The sequence below is a fragment of the Myxine glutinosa genome, chromosome 3, assembly GCF_964187855.1.
Source record: "Myxine glutinosa chromosome 3, kmMyxGlut1.1, whole genome shotgun sequence".
NCBI classification, from domain to species: domain Eukaryota; kingdom Metazoa; phylum Chordata; class Myxini; order Myxiniformes; family Myxinidae; genus Myxine; species Myxine glutinosa.
Genome location: NC_136263.1, coordinates 97,624,200 through 97,648,596, shown reverse-complemented (window position 1 = coordinate 97,648,596; position 24,397 = coordinate 97,624,200). Strand labels below are relative to the sequence as shown.

At 42.4% G+C, this 24,397-nt stretch overlaps 1 protein-coding gene across 1 annotated transcript in view; it reads left to right on the top strand.

Moving 5' to 3' along the window:
• The window catches only part of CIAO3 (cytosolic iron-sulfur assembly component 3), a 30,302-nt gene extending 6,802 nt beyond the window's left edge, over positions 1-23,500 (top strand). Inside the window, exons 3-10 of the mRNA XM_068110397.2 lie at positions 1,506-1,649; positions 2,075-2,216; positions 2,703-2,837; positions 10,775-11,023; positions 12,277-12,349; positions 13,829-13,969; positions 14,346-14,503; positions 22,100-23,500. Of these exons, the coding sequence (XP_067966498.2) occupies positions 1,506-1,649; positions 2,075-2,216; positions 2,703-2,837; positions 10,775-11,023; positions 12,277-12,349; positions 13,829-13,969; positions 14,346-14,503; positions 22,100-22,344 (1,287 nt within the window). The 3' untranslated portion in view covers positions 22,345-23,500. The remainder of the gene's footprint in view (positions 1-1,505; positions 1,650-2,074; positions 2,217-2,702; positions 2,838-10,774; positions 11,024-12,276; positions 12,350-13,828; positions 13,970-14,345; positions 14,504-22,099) is intronic.
• The last annotated feature ends 897 nt before the right edge of the window (positions 23,501-24,397 follow it).

Genomic DNA, 24,397 nt, shown 5'->3' with positions numbered 1-24,397 from the left:
AAACGGCATGAAGCCTAAGGCCTATACGTACTGTCATTGGAAGATCCGTAACGTCTATGCTTTTCGCTATTTGATGATCATTTTAACAATCGGTTTGTTTGTGTTTCACACTGAATGAAAAACGTAAAGGTAGAGCATGGCGATTGTGATATATGACAGGTTCGACGATATGTTTGGCCTGAACGAAATTGGAATCAAAATGCCAGAGTGTGGAGTCGGCCGTTGTATGCCGTAATTACATCATATGTAATCACATCACCCTGTCATGTGACCAGATCCTCAGCTCTGATTGATGTATGTTTGAGGGGACATACATACATACATACATTCAGAAGGACAAACATTGTTCTTGACTGCTTTTATGCCTTCAGAATTGTCCCAACTCTCACACTATCCTCTCCATTTTCCCCCACCCCTTATCCCCAGAAACACCCAAGGTGTTTCTAGTTCCTTAAATAGCAGAACTAGGGTTGGTTCCATTTTAAAAAATTAATATAAAAAAATACCTCTATGGTGGCCATCTTGAATTTCAAAATTTCAGTTGGTGTATCTGTGTCTCTAAGACTATTGAAGAACTTTCCAAATAGGTGTTCAGATGATAATATAGATGCCAAGATGGGCACAACTGATGGATGCAGCATGCTCAATTCGACTGCCCTTGCAATTTATCATCAAGTCCCTCCAGATGTATCAGAATGTGAGACTGTAGCTGAGTCATTGAAACTGGATGACAAAACGTCAGCAACCCTGCAAAACTTTCACATCCCTGTCCTCCCCCCAAATGTCGTCATGCACTATTATTGGAAACCCCAAACCCAGTAAAAGTCCATGATGTGAAAACTTAAAACTGGATCATTATCAAGACAAAGTTGTTGATACAGCACAGCATGACCTTGCATGACTACATGCCCAATATTCTCAGCAGCAGCAGAAGGAGCACCAGTCTGGTCAGTATACATTTCTCTTGTGTGCATGGCAGAAGTGGTCAAGCATCACCTTGATCAAGATCATATACTGCCATTTATAAAAGCACCAACTCGTGAGTGAAGAACACTGCCACAGGGGTTCTTGGAAACAATATGGAACCAACCCCAGTGCTGCAGTTTCGAGTATAGGGATTTAAAAAAAAGTTGGTTCCAAGAATGTAGCAAAAGTAAATGCAACATTACATAATGATTTACATGGTTATATCAATGTTTGCATAGAAGGAGGCTGCTGTGATGCATGCCTATCTGAAGGATCAGGGGTCTTACGGGAGAGTGTGTCGTCATTTGCAAAAAGATAGAGGATTAAAGATTTGGCTGCAGCTCGCCAAGATTGTTCACTAAAAGTTATGTATGTTCGATCGATATGTAATTAAATAATTCTATACTCTATATTTATCATCGCTTTGTATTTGGAAGAAAAAAAAACCTGGAATGCTTCAGATTACCGATAAAGATAGCCATATTTATTTTTACTCTAGATTTTGACTATTATATGGACTTGTATTTTTCCGTGTGCAGAGTGGTTCATCACGGCAGCTTGAAAAGGCTCAAATTACACTGAATGATTGCTTGGCATGTAGTGGGTGTGTGACTTCAGCGGAAAGCATGCTTATCGCCCAGCAAAGCCACACCGTGCTTCGCCATGCTCTGGAAAATGCATTGGTTTGTACAAACAAAGATTCGTTTTTTCAAGCTGGACCTTGTTTCAATTTTTTCCTGAATTATGCATTCGAAAGTAGCAACCATATATCGAAAAATAAAAGGAAAAATATTGGAAGCCTTGAATTCTCAGAAAAGCCATACATTATGAAAGTTTATATTAAAATGTACTTGAATACAATTGTTCATTTAATATATCAGCTTCCTAAGATATGCCTTGATTGCTTTTTTTGAAGTTTTGCATCTGATAGCATGAGACTTCAATCTAACTACTGATTCTATAAGATGTTGGGAACCACATGTTTTGGGCTGCAGATTGACATTCAAATTCATGTTTGCCTTGGCTTTGTACAAAAATGTTTTGAACTGTCATGTCTTGTTTCAGAATTATCTATTTTTGTTCAACTGTTGAGGTTTCATCTTTGCAGCTTCCACATGAACTGGATGATCCCTCAAAGAAGATTGTCATTGTGTCCATCTCACCTCAGTCTCGTGCCTCACTTGCTGCCAAGTATGGATTGAGCATTTATGACACAGCGCGGACTCTTACCAGTTTCTTCAAAAGCCTTGGTAGTGACCTGATTCTGCCAGCACTATGAGTGGGTGCCTGTAAATGGAGTAAAAACTCATAAAGGCAGTGTTTTGTTGCGGAAAGAGCTTTTGGGGGCTTTCCCAGTGATTGGGTCTCTTGCATCGTGCAAATAATGTTTACCTGCTAAAGTGTTACCAGAAATCGGATGGGAGGCTGTGCTTAAACTGCTGTGGAGCGTTGAGGTTCATTGGATTGGGATTTGGACTTGAATGAAGTTGGACATCTTGTGTTCTTAACAAACTAAAATTTTAATGATTTCACTCATGATTTGTTGTAACCCAACAGACATACCAGTTTCTGGGACTGTTGGGTCCAATTTTTTTAATTTATCATAATCTCTTCCTTCATTCCTTTATTTTACTGACACTTTTGAAGTATTACAATTGTTACTATTGCTGATTTCCCCCCAATGGATTGACAACTCGCAAATCCTTTTTTTTACTCTTCTGCCTTTATGGGTACAGGTGCTCGTTTTGTTTTTGATACAACATTCGCGCGTGAGTTCAGTCTTCTTGAAAGCCAACGTGAATTTGTGGAGCGTTACCAACGACATCGGCAAGACGTGGGTGCCTTGCCCATGTTAGCCTCAGCTTGCCCAGGTATCCCATACTTGACTTTCCAACTTTAGTTTGTCTACACACCAGCAAGGTCATAGCTATACTGTGCCAAGCTGGAATGCAGCTTCCTGTTTTCAGTATCATGACAAGAGCTCAAAGTACACGTGTTATTAACATGTGCTGCATTTGTTACGGATTCGTCACTTCCGTTTTTGTGGTTTTCATCCACTGTAAACATTTTTGATTCCATATATTATTATTGTTGTCGTTTGAGGGAAATTAGAAATTATTATTTTCAAAAGATAAAAAGTTAATGTTTTAAAAGAAACAGGAAACCGGATCGGGAACCGGACGCCGAAGAAGAAGAGGAGAGGAAAAGAAGGTGGAGCGAGTGAGTCGGACAAGAAGGAGTTGCTTCGAGGTCCTGAAAACGTTGACAAACGGAGGTCACTAGCGAACTTCGGGTTTCCCGGGAAAGGGATGCCTGCGATAAAGTTGTTATCGCTGTGACAGATTAACCTGCGTGTCAGGTTTTGCGATTGATTCCGGAAAGAATCATCGTCGGGCCGTTACGTCTCGAGAACGGGCCGTCGGCCATTTTGACTCGCGCGCTTTGTGCGTCGAGCAAGGTTTCTTTGCTTCGCGTCAGCCTTGGCGCATTGCGCAAGGTTTTTCTTTGCTTCACGTCAGCCGTTTTCACCACATTCAGACGTATCTGGTGTGTGTGTGTGTGTGTGTGTGTGTGCACTGCGGATTTTGAAGGTAAATCTGAGGTTCGCCGACTGTGAGCCTTGGAACGTCCATACCCGAGGGTGTGATTTCCCAGTCGCCTGGTGGGCGCCTTTGGATATCCCAGTCGCCTGGAGGGCGCCTTTGCACAGCTTTGGCAGCAGGACTGTAACTGCCAACCCAACGGGATTCTGGTCTCGATTGGACATTGATCTGACGATCGCTGGAGCGAATCCACTTTGGCTTGAAGCCGGGAATTAGAGACATTGGGAATCTTCTTCTTTCCGCTCACTTGGAGCACAGTGAGTTACATATTACGAAACTGATGGTACTAGTCAGGGAGACTATGCAATCCCGTGGGTTTTTATGATTAGAAGATCCCACCTATATGAATGTGTTAAATACGTACCAAAGAACATGAAAAACCATGTTGGCAATTTTGAAAGTGTTGCAGAGGGCAGCCATCTTGGATTTCAAAATGGACGTATTAAGGCCTATTGTTGCTATAAGGCCATGAATGTTCTGTGAGGTTAGGTTAAGTTTAGTAGTTGAACATACACTTATCAAGTCAAGGAATGAATATATGAAAATTCAAAATGACTGCCAATATGACATCAATATTTCATCCTTTTGAGTCAGTGGTACATTGTCCATACTACATGCTAGTTGTGTGGTTGGTTGCCAGAGTTTATTGCCTGCTCCAAACCTTGTGGAAGTTAAAATAACTCATCTTCACTATCACTATCCTCCTCTTCATCATCTGAGAGAACTGTGCCTTCTGAGTTGTCACATGATTCTGAGTCCTCACTACAGCTACAAAGATCTGTGCAATTCAATCCATTCCTTCTGCATTTGCAGTGATTACTTGAACATCGTGTCTTTGCACAGGAACATTTCACCAGATCAATTACTGCTTGCGGAGCAGGCGGCAAGGTTGTCATGACTGGTTTATATCGGCCATCTACCAAATTCCAACCACATTCCAGCGGTTCTGGTAGGTCTGGATTTGCAATGATGTCATTATTCCAAATCATGGCCTGGTAGTGCGCTCTCAAGATGGCATTACGCAGTGCAGCTTGGGTTGGAGGTAAACCTTCTGATTGAGCTTGCTTCTTCTTGAATAGCCACCACATTACATCAGCTACATTCAACAGCTCTGTGTTAGGGAGATACAACTTGCATACAAATGATTCAATTGCAGCAAACAAAGTGTTAGGTAGTTCATCTGTTGTTCCTAGCTGTACAAGGGCATTTACTATCTCATCAGTTGGATCAAGTTCCTGCAGTACTTTCCAGAATTTATTCTTTCCTTTTCCAGCAAATTTTCCTGTGACATCTGCTCCTGATAGTGCATGAAATCCCGGTAGAGCTGCAGCTTTCCTTGGACCCAAGGCACTGTAGATGGGCTCAAGGGGTATCACCCTATGTTTTTGACCAGCCCATGTTACAAAGGAAGTATTTGGACATAAACTGGGGTATCGTCTGATGGCAAGTACAAGCACATCGGTGTCTGGTGAGTGGATGTCTAGAGAGGGAGCACCATTTACAGAAGCATCAATGGAATGCAGAATGAGTTTGGTATCTGCTTCTTCTTGACTACTTGAGAGGTCAACTACTGCTCTATGTGTAGTTCTTGCCTTATTCCGCCAGGCAACCACAAGGGACTTGCCCATTGTTACATTATGTTGCAGTGTCTTTTCAGCCAAATAGGCAGTTAATGCATCTTTCGTTGATACATGGGCAAGCAACTGCTGCATGCTTAGTTTGCCAATTGATGTGGAATCAGTAATATGACACGCCACTGCCCTGTTACCACCCAAACGTCTCTCACGGGTTGAAGCTTTCAGAGATTCTCCAGTGTCATAACGGTCAAACACCAAATGTACCTCGTCGTAGTCACCATACTTCTGCCAGTGGCGTCCAATGAAGTGGTTTGCTAGGGCATGACAGGTTTTGATGCATTCTGGCTTGTCCAATGTTTGTAAATCAGCCATTGCATCGATGACAGCAACACACTTATAGTTGACTCCAGCTTGATCAACTCTTTGGTTATTATTTTCCTGGGTCACTGCTTCAACCTTTGGCAGGTTTTCTAGTATCAACATCAGGTCACTTCGATGTGGTGTGAAGGAGTGAACCATCGGCTGCAAACAACGACATCGGTGTACTACAGAAAATTCATATGTACCAACAGCTTGCTTAAGGTCAATATCTCTTGCTTTGGATACTACCAGTAAACGGGCAAACAGTGCCCGATCTTCCTGGAGTTCCACAATTTTGTCTTCAATTTTTGTCTGAGTTTTCATCGCACTTGACGACCACATCTGCAACTTCTGTTTCTTCATTGGCGCCCAAATGTTGACATTGTTTGTAGTGATTCTATCTGAAACAAATTGAGCAAAACACTCCTCTCCAATCTGTGTTCTTCTGCAAATGTCATGTAGGACTCTCTCTGGCATGACGGCTTTGGTAACCATATTGATCAACTGCTCACATTCATCTGTAAAGGGGTTTGTGAACTTGTTGATAGTATCCTTCAGTGCAGCTACGTTCTTCACCTGTAGTTTGGTTTTGGCATCTGTATTCTCATGATGCTGCTTCATTGTTTGGTTTCTTGGTACAACAGCTATTGCCTCTGCTTCTTTTGCTAACCGGGCAAGATCTGGTGCCACTAAGAAGAACTTTGCGCAGGCCAAGGGGCTGAGTGTAATACCAATGAGTCCACCAAGTACTTTAATCATCCGGTTTACTTGCTCGAGAGCGTGATCGGGACCAATTGCACAGAATGGGTTGATGTTCTTGTTGACAACCCAATTTCCATCCATAAACTTGGCCCATATTTCTGGATCTGATTTGGCCAAAGCTTTCATGTCTGCCAAGTACACAGAAAGCAAGCGGGCAGAGTTCAACTTGTCATGGGCAAATAAGTACTTTACAAACGTTTCCGTTGCATCAAGATGAAGCATGCAGTCACCGCTTCGCACTGCTCTTATGTATGTTAGCATTTCCAAAACCATCGTCATATACTGGCAGATGGCCCATGCCAGTGGTCTGTTAGCTATAGCTTCATCAAATTCACTCATCTTATCCAGGATTCCAAGTGAATCCACTGTATGTTTCATATCTTCATGAGCTCTCTGTATTTTCTCAACATTATTATCTCTGCATGCCTTGTTGAGCTTGTCAGCCTTTTCAGCGCATTTGTGGTGTAGTTCCCCTTTGTCTTTGAAGAAAGCCTCAACGTACAAGGTAAACAAAGCTTGCACAGTAGTCAAGTGGGCTGTTATTCCTCTTTTCACATGACGTCCATCAATAATTTGCAATGAAATTTTTGTAAAATAATTAATTATAACGTTAATTAATAATAATGTAATAATTTGTAAAAAAATAAAATTGAAATCCAAGATGGCCGCCATCTGCAACACTTCCAATTTTGCCAACATGGATTTTCTTACTCCTTGGGACCTAAATAGTCTACCTAGGTAGGTGGCATGTTCTAATCATTTAAATCCCACGGGTCTTTATATCACAACATAGTCCCCCTGACTATACCATCATAGGATATATATTGATTGTACTTTTGATTACTATTATTGTTGTGCTGTTATTCTTGTGTGATCTTAATACAATATTTGTTTGTGAGTAACAATTGGTGTGGCTTCCCCATTGCTCTTTGACATACAGAATAACACATTTTTCTGCCGTGACTCCTCTCGGGGCTCGGAGGTACACCGTGACCAGGGGTCGGGGAGGAGCACGTAACACATTGTATTTGATTAATGTTTTGTAGACTATATCATGCATGCTGTATATCGTTTTTGGCCCTATCTCTCAATGGTAAAGAATCACTTTAATAATTCCAGGATCCAGATATGGATCTTCAAAATGTAATCAATTCATCTTTGTCACACACCAACCTGTCAACCAAGTTTCTTTCGTCCGAATCCGTCCATAACTTTTTGAGATATCCTGCACACAGACAGACAAACAAATAAACAAACCAACTTTGGTGGAGGAGGTAATTACCTAATGTGAGGTTGGGGGCATGCCATCACAAATCGCCACCCTTCCCACCTAAAGCAACGTTGAAAGACGGTAAAAAGTTCCACCAGGAATGACACAATATCAAATTTTGAGTTAAAAAAACAAACAAACTGTTCTGACCCCTGTTACCCGAAGCCCCAACCCCCCCGGGACATGAATCGGCAGTTAAATCCAAAGAATCGCTAAATATTTTACGTGACCTCCAATGTTGATTTCATATACATAGCGTGACGGACAGACAGGTAGACAGATGGAGCCGAATACAATATTCCCCCATTTTTTTTATTTTTTTTAAGCATGGGGATAATAAGAATACTGATTCCTTTTGTGCAGTCGAATCAGGCGCATAGGGCTGCCGAGGCAGTTTTACTGGCTCAGGGGCACAATCTTGGAAGGGTTGCCACTCCGATGCAAGATTCAAATGATTCATTTTTAACAGAGCTGGTACTCATTCAACCAACCTCTGAAGGATGACAGGCTGAGTCAACCCACCTGGTGTTATTTCTGGCACGAGAGGGGGCTTGAATTCAGTACCTTACGATCTTAAGCCACCCAACTTAACCATTACACCACCACCATGCCTTTCAGTATAACAGGTTCATTCTCCTTTGCCTGAACTGTGGCAATTTACACACAAACCACAGTTGACAGATGTCTGTTATGAGCAATTGGGAAAAATCTGCAATCCAAACTCGCTCTCCAAGATTCTGCAGTGCCCTCTCATCAGATGAACACACTAGTCTTTTGCCCATCCTCATTTTAATAATACCACTTCAAAAGCATTTCTTTCAATTAGTCTTGATCAACAGCCTCCACATACAGTCGTGGCCAAAAATATTGGCACCCTTGCACTTTTTTCAAATAACTCGCAATTTTCTCTAAAAATAAATTGAAATTGACAAAAGTATTTGGTCTCCACAATTCTTTACTTCACTGTCAATATTACAGAACCTTTGTTTTTGATGCAGAACTTATTATATCCTTTTAAATCAGAAAATAAAAATAAATGGTATTGACAAAATTGTTGACACCCTAGACTTGATATTTAGTAGCACAGACTTTGGACAAAATAACTGCAGTCAAGTGCTTCTGATAGTCATGAATGAGCTTCCTACACCTCTCTACTGGCAGTTTGGCCCACTCTTCTTGTGCAAACTGCTCCAGTTCTCCCAGATTTGAAGGGTGCCTTCTCCGAACTGCTGTTTTCAGATCTCCCCACGGGTGTGCAATTGGATTTAGATCTGGACTCATTGCTGGCCACTTCAGAACAGTCCAACGTTTTGTCTTGAACCATTCCTGGGTGCTTTTTGAAGTTTGTTTGAGGTCATTGTCCTGCTGCAAGACCCATGACCTTTGAAGGAGATCCAGCTTTCTGACACTGGGTTGAACATTGCTCTCCGAAATGCCTTGGTAATCTCCAGATTTGATGATGGCATGCACACATTCAAGCCACCCAGTGCCAGAGGCAGCACAGCAACCCCAAAACATCACTGAACCTCCTACATGTTTGACTGTAGGGAAGGTGTTCTTTTTTTTGAAGGCTTCATTTTGTTTTCTGTAAACATAGAGATGTGCTTTACCTTAAAGCTCGATATTTGGTCTCATCTGTCCATAGAACATTCCCCCAGAAGGATTGTGGCTTGTTTAGGTGTGTTTTGAAAAACTCCAGTCGGGCTTTCTTTAGCTGTGGCGACCTCTTGGGTCTCCTACCATAGAACTCCCTTTCATTGAGTTGGTGATGGATGATGCATGTTAGAACTGTCGTACCTTGTGTCTGAAGGTCAGATTGAATCTGTTTGGCAGTTGATCAAGGTGCTTTCTCCACCGTTCGAACAATCCTTCACCTCAATCTTCGATCAAGTTTTCTCTTGTGGCCACGTCCGTGGAGGTTGGCTACAGTGCTATGGGCCTTAAACTTTCTGATAACATTGTGTGCGGTGGACATGGGAACATCAAGGTCTCTGGAGATGGACTTTTGTAGCCTTGAGATTGTCCATGCTTGGCTACAATATTGTGTCTAACCTCCTCAGACAATTCTCTGGTTTGCTTTCTTTTCTCCATGCTCATTGCGGTACACACAGTGACACAAAACAGCAGAATGACTCCTTTTCTCAATTCAAACTGGTTGAATCAGTGATTTTTATATTTCAGGCACCTGCAACTCACCACAGGTGAGTTCAATTCCAAAGTAAAGGAGAATCACCTGCTTGAAATCTAATTATTTCTAACAACTTCTAAAAGGTGCCAATAATATTGTCCAGGCTATTTTATGATTTCTTTGTGGAATAAGCTAAGATTTAGTAATTTTTTCACCTTTTTTTGTTTTGTTCCACTGCAAACCAAAGAAATACATATGTCGATACCAAAAGATTTTTTAATTTCAACAATTTTCTGGATTATTTGAAAAACGTGCAAGGATGCCAATATTTTTGGCCACGACTGTATGACAGCCTGGAATACATGATGAGCACTTTGCCATTAAAAAGAGCACCGAGTGGTTTAGCCCATCCTGCCTTACCCCACCTGCTGCTAATCACAAAATGTTCATACCTCAATCAGTAACTGTCTCGTTCATCCTTCCCCTAAATAAAGATAGTATCTCAACACACTTCATCTCTAATGTGACTTCTATCCTTCTGGCCTCCATCTGCCTTTCACTTTCATCCTTGAGCATTCTCCCAGGGTCCATGTGAAGGAGTGAGAAAAATGTGCATTATAGCTTTCTTAATTGTGCTATTACACCAATTTATTTTATTTATTTTTGTATACAAAGTCTATGCTCGTGTAAGAGCTAACACATAAAACACAGAAACATAGACAGAAACACACATGAAACAATAAAGGGAGTGGGAGACAAGAGGGAGAGAGAGAGAGGGAAGCGCAACAACAGTGGAGAACAGGGACATCGGGAGATCTGTGGAAGGGAGAGGGCTGGGGTGGGGTACATGGGATAAACAAGATGGACACTACAAGGTCTTTCAATTCAATGCCTTTGATCTTGCTTTACAACTGCCTATGGATTTCCAGAAATAGAGAATGTTCAAAATACTTGCCACATGCCCTTTAAAATGTGTCAGTGGCTCTTGCATTCACTGTAGCATTAGATTAATTACTTGCACAGTTTTCTTGATGATGATATCCATTTTGGACTTTGCTTTTCTTACTGTGCCCTTTTTTGTTCGTTAATGTTATATTGTGGTTGGCAGGTTGGATTTGCTATGCTGAGAAGACGCACGGCAAATTTATCCTCCCATATATCAGCACCGTGCGGTCTCCGCAGCAGGTTATGGGCCAGCTTGTGAAGGGTCACTTAAGCAAGACCTTAGACATCTCTCCCTGTAATATTTTCCATGCTACCATCATGCCCTGTTTTGACAAGAAACTTGAGGCCTCCCGGCAGGATTTTTACCGGCAGGGTGATGAGACACGTGATGTCGACTGCGTGATCACATCAGGTAAGATGGCCAGCTTCAATGTACTGAGTGACATCCTGTTATCTTGCATTTATTTCAAAAGAACACGCATACCAAAAATGGGGGAAAATTTTCAAGCTGACCCGATCTCCCCACCTTTTTTTTTTTTTCTTTTTTTTTTTTTTTCCCCTTCACTTACTTCCCCATCAGCCCCTTCCACTTATCACAACTTTCAAATTTTTTCCATGTGTGTATGTTTGCTTGTCAATTGATGTTTTGACCAATTTTTGTCTCCTGTGTCTTTTGTTTTCTGCTCACTGAAAATATTGCCTTTTGGACTCGATAAAGTTAATCAGATTCTGACTTGAGCCGACCTCCCTATGGATCACTTGGTCAACACAGCGAGGTTCATCTTTTTGGAGTAATAATGTTTATTTCAGGCTGGCAGGATAGTCCAGAGGCTTGCACTCACTTCTGCCTTGCACCATCTTGTCTGGGTTTGAATCTCAGCCCAGTTAGAAACTGTTATCCTGATCGGCTATTTCCTGTGTTGTACATCTCTCTTGTCTATTTCTTGTGGATTAGTTAAAGGCCTTTAAGATAGATAATTAAGGAATCTCCCGATCATTCGTTGGTTTGTGGGTGCGGTATCTGTAGTGGGTACTGGGTTTTTTGCATCATTATTGTTATTACTTTTGGATTCTCATCCACCGTGTGACCGATTATTATTGAACACACTTGGTCTCGGGCTGATTTTGGGGGGTCGTAGTTGCTTTTGCAATTTGACACGTCTGTGAAGACTGATTGGGTACGGCGAGCAGCGCCCTATAAAAGACCGTGTTGAGCACTTTATCAGCTCCCCTCGGACATTAATCAGAGTTCAGGCACAAGGCAACAGAATAGTACAGTGCATCAGTTGGCTCCATGGTACCATTAGCATGGTATCATGGCGATAGACATGTGATCCGATTTGGAGACATTGAACCAGGCGGCCATGGTAGATGTGACGCAACACTGTGTGTTTGTTTGTTTGTTTTTTTGTGTGCAAAAAAACATGAAGGACTTTTGATGAGGAATGCTTTGTTTTTTGTGGGGAAATGATGAAAGTTTGAAACTCATGAAATTACTTTTATTGTATAGTTTTTCATATTCCTGTTGTTTTTGCAATACATGTCACCTGTGCTTTGATTTTTTTTTTTCATGCAGTCATTCCGTTTTGAGCATGCCTCACGTTTTTCAGGGCTTTTCAAGCCTTATTCAGACATTGGTATTTCACATACGTTGTTTCATTACAGGAGAGGTGATGCAAATGCTATCTGAGCATGGCCTTACACTGAAGGATTGCCTTCCACATCCCCTTGATTCATTGTAAGGCATCCCAAAACAGCCTTCTTACCTCTTTACAAACTTTCACCTTCTTTTTACATTGTATTGTCATGTGTACGGCTTCCACGTCAACCACAATGGCAGTTGGCGCAGAGATCGAACACTGCGGAAATCCCCCCACCGATGACTGAATTAAATGAGGATCATGCCTGAGCAGTACATAGCATGCCCCTGTATTCCGAATGTGGTCGAAACCACATCTTCTGTCAATATTAGAATTAACCCTAATTTAATCCTCCGAGTGTTCTCAATAAGCTGAATCGTGGCATGAACTGACAGGCACACAGGTTTTTCGAAATAAAAACAATTAAAACAATTATTTAAATAGAACACAAAACAGATAGAGAAATGTAACAAACAATAACTAAACCCCTTATGGGTCCACACACATAACAGGCATTCGCAGAGTGAGTGATTGGCGAACTGGGCGAGTGATTGGCGAACTGGGCAAGTGAGTGGCGAACTGGGCGAGTGAGTGGCGAACTGGGCGAGTGAGTGGCGAACTGGGCGAGTGAGTGGCGAACTGGGCGAGTGAGTGGCGAACTGGGCGAGTGAGTTGCTTAGATTTGCACAAGATACAATTACTCCCACTTATTGGACATAACCAACAGTGAACTCACCAGATGGACAGGCCATGACCTCAATGTAATGATATGGTCACTTACAACGCTTTATCTTCTGCATAAGATTCTGTATATTGCGAAAGCCATATGCTGCTGCAAATCTCAATACCACCTTCCCGTCAATTTCCAGAGTCACCTCTCTGTGATCCTTGTTTCTAAGAAACAATAAAATTCAACAAAATTAAAAACACTTTATAATAATGAGGCACGAAATAATAACAACTGGGCGAGTTTTTTTCGATAATTAAAGAGCAACTTTTGGCGGGGGGAGGGGGAGGGGGAGGACCATTTCTCACCTTAGCAAAAAATAATGTTACAGCTTGTTTAAAAATAAAAAGCCCCCATCAGGCACTGCTTTGGTGGATCCTAGCACAAAGGCTATGTATGTATGTATGTATGTATGTATGTATGTATGTATGTATGTCCCCTCAAACGTATACCAATCAGAGCTGAGGATATGGTCACATGACAGTGATCTGATTACATCTGATGTCATTACGGCATATGGCTGCGTAAGGCTGATCCTCATAAAGGAAAAAAAATGGGAAATAGTTCCATTACAATTACTTATAAAGGCAACGTGTAATATTGTTGAAAATCTCTCGCGTCATCGTTGACCTTTATCTCCGGCCACGAACTTAGATGCAATCGTACATGTACAAAATGACAATTTTGACCTTCCTGTCTTCTTCACACCTCCTCTCCGTCCCAACTTATCAACATGGCACCGTTCCTTTCTAATACATTTGCATTTAATAAATGTTTTTATCAAATAATATAAATTATTTTAACACTGCCTTTTTATTTATTCTTAACCATGTTCTCACCGTTTGTGCAGGTATAGTACAGAGGCAAAAGATGGGAAGCTTATAGGCCATGCTGGTGGAGGTTCTGGCGGCTATCTAGAGCATGTATTCTGCTATGCTGCACGTGAACTCTTTGGGAAGAATATCGATGCTGTTATTTACAAGACCATAAGGTGGATGTCTTCTTTAATGTTTTTTTACGGCGTAGCCCATCGGGCGAAGCCGTCTAGAACAGTGTTTGTCCGTATGTATGTATGTATGTATGTATGTATGTATGTATGTTTATGTATGTATGTATGTCCCCTCAAACATACACCAATCAGAGCATTAGTGACTGTTTAAAAAGCTAATCATGTGTGTTTGTGGTTTATAATATTTTACAAGCCCTGCTACGCCACGGTTAGACTTTTGGTCTTGTTTTTTTTGACATTTATGTCCATCCTTATTGGTGGAAAGAATCTGAGATTCAAGTATCCATCATGGTACCGTATGTTAGTGCCTCATTATTATAAAGTGTTTTTAATTTTGTTGAATTTTATTGTTTCTTAGAAACAAGGATCACAGAGAGGTGACTCTGGAAATGGACGGGAAGGTAGTATTGAGATTTGCAGCAGCATATGGCTTTCGCAATATACAGAATCTTATGCAGAAGATAAAGCGTGGCAAGTCACCATATCATTACATTGAGGTCATGGCCTGCCCATCTGGTGAGTTCACTGTTGGTTATGTCCAATAAGTGGGAGTAATTGTATCTTGTGCAAATCTAAGCAACAACAAATAATTATACAGAGGTGTTAAATAAGTTTGATAGAAATAAGTTAAATAAATAAGTTAAATAAGTAGAAAAGTGGGAGGGCTGATGGGAGTTGTGGGAGATATGTTGAAGGCAGTGGGAAGTTGGGGTGTGAAGAGAATGACAGAGATCTGTAATCTGGTGGTGAAAGAAGGCCGCATTCCAGTGGATTGGGAACTGAGTACCCTCATCCCTCTATACAAGGGGAAAGGTGACCCTCTGGACTGGGGCTCGTATCGAGCGATAAAGTTATTAGAGCATGGAATGAAGGTATTGGAAAGGGTGTTGGAGAGGAGGATAAGGAAGAAGGTGAAGATCGACGAAATGCAGTTTGGATTTATGCCAGGAAGAGGAACGACAGACGTGCTTTTTATTGTCAGGCAGTTGCAGGAGAAGTACATGGAGAAGAAGAAGTAGTTGTTTATTGGGTTTGTTGATCTGGAGAAAGCATTCGATAGGGTTCCACGCAAAGTAGTGACATAGTCATTGAGGAAGTTAGGAGTGGAGGAATGGTTGATCAGAGTAGTGATGGCAATGTACAAAAGAGCGCGCACAGCTGTAAGGACGAAGGATGGGAACAGTGGTGAGCTTGAGGTGAAGGTGGGAGTGCATCAGGGGTCGGTACTAAGTCCACTACTATTTGTAGCTGTGATGGACGTGCTGGCTCGGAATGTAAAGGAGGGTTTACTGAGGGCGTTGTTGTATGCAGATGATCTGGTGTTTGCGGAAAGTATGGATGGACTGAAGGAGAAGATGAACAAGTGGAAGGAATGTATGGAGGCAAAAGGTCTGAAGGTGAATATCAGAAAGACGAAGGTGATGGCAAGTGGTAAAGCATGTGGTGAGGTGGAAAGAACTGGGAAGTGGCCGTGTGCTGTGTGCAGGAAGGGTGTCGGAGTGAATTCCATTCAATGTACAATGTGCGCTGAGTGGGTTCATCAAAAATGTAGTGGTCTGAGAGGGTCATTAACCAGTGTGGCTGCTACATTCAAATGTAAGGTGTGCACAGAGGGAGCTGCAGATGGAGGAAATGTTGAGTTGGATCTTGGAGACGGCGTGAAGCTGGAAGGTGTGAAAACATTTTGCTACCTCGGAGACATGCTGAATGGAGAAGGTGGATCAGACTCGGCAACGGTTGCTCGAGTGAGATGTGCATGGAAGAAGTTTCGGGAATTGAGTGGCGTGCTGATGATGAGGGGAGTGTCGTTGAAGCTGAAGGGAAAGGTGTATGCTGCATGTGTGAGAAGTGTTATGATTTATGGGAGCGAGACATGGGTAATGAACGTAGAGCAGCAACGAAGGTTGGAAAGGGTGGAAATGCGAATGGTTCGACGGATGTGCGGAGTATCGTTGAGAGAGAGGAAGACAAATGATGAATTGCGAAAGATGATGGGAATAGAGCCTGTGATTGATGCTGTGAAGAGGAACAGGTTGAGATGGTTTGGTCATGTGTTGAGGAAGGATGAAAGTGACTGGTTGAGAAGAGTGATGGAAATGAATGTAGAAGGAAGTAGAAGACGGGGAAGACCGCGAAAGACTTGGCTAAAGATGGTGGAAGAAGAAATGCGGGCAAGGGGGTTAACAAGGAGAGATGCAGAAAATAGGGCAAAATGGAGAAGATTGTCATGGGGACCGCAAGGCTAACCCCCGCTCTAGCAGGGAAAATGGCCTTTTAAAATGCATGTTGTTGTTGTTGTTGTACAATGTGCGCTGAGGCTGTTTCACAGCACCACTTGGTTGTCTGTGACGTAAGGGTGAAAGGTGCGGGAAGAGCTCGGCGGGTGAAGTACCAACCGAGAATGAAGGTTTGGAGGTTGAAAGAGGTGACAGTGAGGGAGGCATTAAAAGAGAGGCTGAGTAGGGTCGAGGATGATGTGGTTGAGCTTGAAAGTGGTTGGATGTCAATGAAAGCTAGTCTGTTGGGAGCCGTTGGTGAGGTATGTGGATGGACAAAAGGACCACCGAGGCACTCGGAAACATGGTGGTGGGATGATGAAGTTGGAAAGAGGATTGACGAGAAGAGGAAGAAGTTCAAGGAGTGGCAGAAGGGTACGGGAGCAGAAACAGCAGAGCATGAAAGTTATAAGGCAGCCAGGAAGGCTGCAAAGAAAGAGGTAGCAAAGGCGCAGGAGGCATGTAGGAAAATGTTCGGAGAACGCTTGGATTCGGAAGAGGGTCAGAAAGCAGTATTCAGGATTGCAAAGCAGATAGCGAAAGAGAGGTGTGATGTGATGGGTGTGAGTTGCTTGAAGGATGAAGTGGGACAAATCGTTGTCGACTCAGATGGAATTAAAGGAAGATGGAAAAGACATATGGAAATGCTGTTGAATACAGAGAATGAATGGGATGGCAACATAGAGAGTAACCCAGTTTTAGGACCGGCAGAGAAGATAACTGAGAAGGAAGTTGAGGAAGCGATAAAAGCAATGAAGGGTAGAAAAGCGGGAGGGCCGACCGGAGTTGTGGGAGATATGTTGAAGGCAGCAGGAAGTTGGGGTGTGAAGAGAATGACAGAGATCTGTAATCTGGTGGTGAAAGAAGGCCGCATTCCAGTGGATTGGGAACTGAGTACCCTCGTCCCTCTATACAAGGGGAAAGGTGACCCTCTGGAGTGTGGCTCGTACCGAGCGATAAAGTTATTGGAGCATGGAATGAAGGTATTGGAAAGGGTGTTGGAGAGGAGGATAAGGAAGAAAGTGAAGATCGACGAAATGCAGCTTGGATTCATGCCAGGAAGAGGAACGACAGACGCGCTTTTCATTGTGAGGCAGTTGCAGGAGAAGTACATGGAAAAGAGGAAGAAGTTGTTTCTTGGGTTTGTTGATCTGGAGAAAGCATTCGATCGGGTTCCACGCAAAGTATTGACATGGGCATTGAGGAAGTTAGGAGTGGAGGAATGGTTGATCAGAGTAGTGATGGCAATGTACAAAAGAGCGCGCACAGCTGTAAGGACGAAGGACGGGAACAGTGGTGAGTCTGAGGTGAAGGTGGGAGTGCATCAGGGGTCGGTACTAAGTCCACTACTATTTGTAGCTGTGATGGAGGTGCTGGCTCAGAACGTAAAGGAGGGTTTACCGTGGGAGTTGTTGTATGCAGATGATCTGGTGTTGATTGCGGAAAGTAGGGATGGACTGAAGGAAAAGATGAACACGTGGAAGGAATGTATGGAGACAAAAGGTCTGAAGGTGAATATCGGAAAGACGAAGGTGATGGCAAGTGGTAAAGCATGTGGTGAGGTGGAAAGAACTGGGAAGTGGCCCTGTGCTGTGTGTAGGAAGGGTGTCGGAGTGAACTCCATTCAGTGTACAATGTACGCTGAGTGGGTTCATCAAAAATGTAGTGGTCTGAGAGGGTCATTAACCAGTGTGGCAGCTACATTCAAATGTAAGGTGTGCACAGAGGGATCTGCAGATGGAGGAAATGTTGAGTTGGATCTTGGAGACGGCGTGAAGCTGGAAGGTGTGAAAACATTTTGCTACCTCGGAGACATGCTGAATGGAGAAGGTGGATCAGACTCGGCAACGGTTGCTCGAGTGAGATGTGCATGGAAGAAGTTTCGGGAATTGAGTGGCGTGCTGATGATGAGGGGAGTGTCGTTGAAGCTGAAGGGAAAGGTGTATGCTGCATGTGTGAGAAGTGGTATGATTTATGGGAACGAGACATGGGTAATGAACGTAGAGCAGCAACGAAGGTTGGAAAGGGTGGAAATGCGAATGGTTTGACGGATGTGCGGAGTATCGTTGAGAGAGAGGAAGACAAATGATGAATTGCGAAAGATGATGGGAATAGAGCCTGTGATTGATGCTGTGAAGAGGAACAGGTTGAGATGGTTTGGTCATGTGTTGAGGAAGGATGAAAGTGACTGGTTGAGAAGAGTGATGGAAATGAATGTAGAAGGAAGTAGAAGACGGGGAAGACCGAGAAAGACTTGGCTAAAGATGGTGGAAGAAGAAATGCGGGCAAGGGGGTTAACAAGGAGAGATGCAGAAAATAGGGCAAAATGGAGAAGATCGTCATGGGGACCGCAAGGCTAATCCCCGCTCTAGCAGGGAAAATGGCCTTAAAATGCCTGTTGTTGTTGTTGTTGTTGTTTGTTAAATAAGTTTGATCTCGTCTTTCAGAACATTCCATGTGATCACCTATTTTTCCTTCACACACCACATGCACATGTACACCACACACAAACACACACACACACACACACACACACACACACACACACACACACACACACACACACACACACACACACACACACACACACACGCATTACACACACACACACACACACACACACACACACACACACACACACACACACATGCATTACACACACACACACACACACACACACACACACACACACACACACACACACACACACACACACACACACCATTTGTATCACCTTGTTTATGCAACACTATAATTGAACCCATGGACTTGTGAACGTTAGTTGAGGAACATTACTCTTGTATGTTACAGTACAGTAAAACAGTTTATTGATGGTTGATATTTGCAATTTTTATTTCAGAAACATTTTGTTTACTGCCAACAACTCAGCATTAATTTTAGTAATACGCACGCTTTTTCGCAAATAAAAACCAACAACAATATTATGAATTCATTTTATGTTCCCAGTGATCAGACATTATGTGGTTTCTTATATTTTTTTCGAATTGCAAAATGCTTCAAGTTTGTTCTCATTTATGCTTTGTGATGGTGAACAAAAGTGCCAATTAGAAAAAAAATGTGTTGTATGCACTGCACATGTCACTATGTTGTGTTGTTATTATTATTATTGTTATTATTATTACGATAAATATGTTATTAAGAAAAGTAGGTTAATTCGTTACGGCTTGTTAGCAGTTACCAGAAATGGTTTCTGAAATGATACATTGCTCATCATTGAGTCATGAATAATACACCTCCTGTAAAGGCCGAACACCATAATGACGTCCCAGACATAACGCCATCTTACCACACTACCATCTTATTAAATCCGTCATCCTGATGCCAAGTGTCTGGTGCCCGTTGCCTGTGGACGCCAGATAGTCAGACATGCATTATGGGTTATGTTGCTCAACTGCTGTCAGCGAAGTGTTTGACGCTGGGATGACGTGCACATCCCTGAAGGCCTAGCCTAGCGCAAGACGAAATGACGTCCCAGTGAAAAGTGGGGGTCGGGCAAAGGGATGGATGCTTTCTTCACGTCATCACTTCACCTATTACATTTGACTTTGTACCTATATTACCCTTTTTTGGTTAATGGCAGTTATATTGAAATGCACATATTAATTAAAATATAAAACATTTACCAGACATTTAAATAAATATGAAGAACATATTTTAGAGTTTGAATTTTTCTTACCTTTGGTACCTCTTAATGAAGCGGTTGAACCAGCCATGACGTGCAAGGAATGTCAGCATTTTTATAGATTGTACCGTAGGCAAACCTAAGCACCGTAGTCGGAGGCAAACTTAACCCAGCAACATCAACCGCACGTTCACCAGCATCCATTTGATGAATAACATCTAATTTCACTTCTCAGGTAAGACTTTTACACTGCCTCTTTGCCATTTTCAGTCCAGTACATTTCTTTATGCACGACACAAAGTAGTTCGTGTACAGGGTAATTCGAGGCAATGGATACAAGAAAGTACGGATGCTGTCAGCGACGTAAATGTGGGTTGAGGTGATGCAAGTCAGATAGAGATTCCATTTATAAAGTGACAACGTAAAAGGGGGAGACGTAAATTGGGGTATTACTGTCTGAAATCAGTGGTGAAGGATCAAGGTGGGTTGTATCGATGATGAGGGGTTGAGGATCAACGGGTGCATGGAGTCATTAATGAAAGGTGTGCACTGATGAGTGTCATGTAGTTGATGAAAATTTGAACCTCGAAGAGAGCGAGTCATGAGTAAACCTGTTGTTCTGGAAATTATTTCTAGGGGGTAATAAATGCTTAATATAGCATAGTTATTTCCATATTGCGTTTTTAGAATAAGCGTAAAGTAATTAAATGTCATTTTTGAAATATAAACGTCAAATCCACCCCATTGTGTGTGTCTAAAATTCCTCATCCCTGCGAGCTTATGTTTAATGTCCTTATCCTCCGTTTCTCTCCTAAATGTTCCCTTTTAAATTTACACTAGGTCATTTGAACAAGTTTAGGTGTTGGCGTAGTCATGAAATTTTTGTCACTCCGATCGTCCGTCGTGTCACCCTGCATCAGCGAACCGTGACTCAAGGGGGAAAGAATAAAAGGAGTATGATGGGAACTCAAGGGGTAAAGGAGTACAGCAGACGAACGGACGGCAGGTCCCAAAATATAAGCCTCAAGCTGGGCTGATGTCCTGTTGCGGTGCTAAAAAGTAGAATGCACTCGAGGGAGGGACTGACTCTCCTTGTTCTGTTTTTCTTCTAAGAAGCCTGGTTGTTTTGTGATTTGATGTACTAAGTACAACAAACGTTTGGGAGTGAAATAACTCTGCATGAATGTTTTCAGTGTGTATCGATCGAAAATTTCTTCCAACTTGTTCATTCCCTTGTTATGACTTGCAGGTTTAGTTTCTAATGCAGTACAATGAATGAATGAATTTCTAATGCAGTACAAGTTTTAAGGCCATTTTTCCCCGCTGGAGCAGGGGTTAGCCTTGCGGGCCCCATGACAATCATGGTTCAATGTTTGAGGCAATGTTTTTATGGCCGGATGCCCTTCCTGACGCCAACCCTTAGTCGCCTCTTACGATGCGCAGGGATACGGTGTACCTATTCTAAATCGGGGTACACACCAGGATAATTTCATCCCAGCAAGCTGGTACTCAATTTACCGACCTAGGAAGGATGACAGGCTGAGTCAACCCCCGTGGCGTTAATTCAGCGATCGACCGGGATTCGAACTAAGGATCCTAGGATCCCAAGCCAGCACCCTAACCGCTAAGCCAACACCAGGATATTTTATTCAAATTTGTTGTTTTGGATATAAATGTTTGATTTTACTATGAATGGTCTCTGACCTCAAGCTCGAAGAGTGCTTGTCCAGCTTTCCACAAATTTTGCAAACTTGCTCGGGGTACCAACGGGAAGGTCATGAAGCCAAAATCGAAATACATTTGACCCAAGGAATGACTTTGGCAGTAAGGGCAAATAATTGCTTCTGCTTGGTGCACATCTTGTTTCAAATAACTCTCTCAAAGGTTTCTGCACCTGGGTCACTGTTTGAGAGAAGAAGAGTAACACAATCCTACTCCATTTTTGGGTTCAAAGAACAGGTGTCCTCTATCCTCCATGTTGAAACATGCACTGAGCAGTTTTTCCCATGAGCTTTTAAAATTTGACAAAAGCATTTTAATCATTTTGTCGGTCATTTTGTATTTACCTCAAATATATATAGTATGGATAAGGGGAAAACATATATGAGGCTTGATTAAATTTAAGTTTATGAAGTGCATGCATACTCGATTTGCCGTTCTTTGTCTGAGTCTTCTGTTTTTACGATGCTTTAGGATGTTTGAATGGAGGTGGACAAGTAAAGCCAGAAGATGAGGAAGTACCAGCAGAACTGCTGCAACGTGTGCAGGAACTGTATGAGAGCGTTCCACACCAGGAACTTGGAACTTTACCGGAAGTGTCCCATCTTTACCAAGAATGGCTTGGTGGAAGCCCTGGCTCAGTGCATACTCGTGCCATCTTGCACACACAGTACCATGCTCTAGAAAAGAGCACGTCTGTTCTCAATCTGAAGTGGTAGCATCGAGAATGCTACCTACTAACGTTTCATCCCCAGTGATGTGGACGTGTTTATAGATACATTGCACATATTTGTATTCTCATAGTAAATACATTGTACACATCTATATGGCACTCGTCAATAATTGTCAAATATAATTTACTAGCAGAAGTACCCGGCATTGCCGGGCGGGGGAGGGGAGGGGGAGGGGAGGGGAACGGGGGGGGGGGGGGGGGGGGAGCGAGCCCCTTGGCAAAGCGAGCGATTTTTTTTTTTCATAGCGTCATAGCGATTTTTTTTTCATAGCGTCATATCGTTCATAGCGTCATAGCGATTTTTTTTTTCATAGCGTCATATCGTTCATAGCGTCATATCGTTCATAGCGTCATAGCGTCATCACGTGATCGCTCTGAGCGAATCAGCACCCACCTTCTCTGATTCCGTTGATTCCGTGCGCTGAAATGCGCTGAGGTAAATATGAATAAAAAATATGGATCGTCAAATATTTTGAGTTCGGCCATGTTCGACCCACGCTCAATGTCCATGTCTATGTCAAATGTCAAGCACGTAAGCCTCTCCGTTTAGGAGTCTATCGGTAACATTACACACACACACACACACACACACACACACACACACACACTGTGTTTTATATATATAGATAATTGGGATTGTTTTTTGCACCCTAACAATGCATTTGAAAATATGATTTTCTTTTAAATCAACTTTTCTCAATCGAATCACATGAAATATTTCCTTTTCTATGTCCAACCACATTCCTCTTCATATTTAACCAACTTTACCTTTCATCATCCATTCACACTGTCATCTTTAAGACCCCTTGTGATATGAAATAGACATCATATTGGGTGATTTGCCATTGCTTTCGAAGAAGGGTTGGGATTTGAATTTGCAATTACCAGATTGCAACACATTTCTCCAGATTGCAACATAAACGGCTCATCTCACCGATTCAAAAATAACGTGACATATCACTTCTTTTCTTTGCAACTTAACCTCTTCATCCGTTTTACGATTGGGTGATCAGAAGTAATGTTTAACTCTGGATGAGTTTTGCTAAAATATTTTTGCTAAATCTTTCATGGGTACCAAATGTCAGCATCGGCAGATAATGGATCTTTTTCATCACGTCAAAAAAATTAAAGGTTGAATTGAAGAGGAAGGATGTTCTGCATTATGTAAACATATATTGTGATGGACGTTACCTCCGGATAACTCCAAAGAGGTTGGTGCATCTCAAAGGACCACGAAAGCCAATCCATCGCTCCAGAACCTCCGGCACGATCCCACACCCAGTTATGCTACCATACAGAGAAGCCCGGGTACGAGCGAGTATCGTGCCGATACTCACGCAACAGATCTTAATTAGTTGGCTGAGTAACCAATGTTGCGTAACTGCTTCTGCAATCTAGAGCCCAATTAAGCTGGTCAATCCACCGTCATTTGCCTTATACCGCCATAAAAACAGACAGGATAAGTCAGGACATAAATTCTTACGAAACAAGGCTTTACTTGAAAAGGGCATGTATTTACAATTGAGGCAATTTTTATACAGTCATATATGTACAGGTAAGTATACAACTTCCGTTATCCCCTAAGCATGAACACCTGCGCCATCGGATCATTACACTATCACTTGGCAATCTACGTTACTTTTGGTGCCAAACATGCATCCAATCATAGAATGGAGATATGGGCAAGGGGACAAGATTGAGATGAGGAAAGAAAGAACCTCATCCACTCTCAGGAGAGCCAGAAAATGACAGCTGTCCAACTTCAAGAATGAGCTTTCAAACTTGTCTGCCTCATCTAAAACCTGGTGGCACCTTGTTAAATCTGGCTCTGGTGTATGCTTCCCTTCCATCCCTTCCCTCTTCAAATGGCACCACAGCCGACGTGAGAAGGCCAAATGCCTCAATTCTGTGTTTGCTTCCAAATGTTGTTTTCCCAACCCCTCAATCTTGGTCCACCCTATCCATCTTATCCACTATGTACATCCTGTCCCATTCCTTCCCACACTCATTGCTTGTCCAGGTCTCCCTCTGTTTTGTGT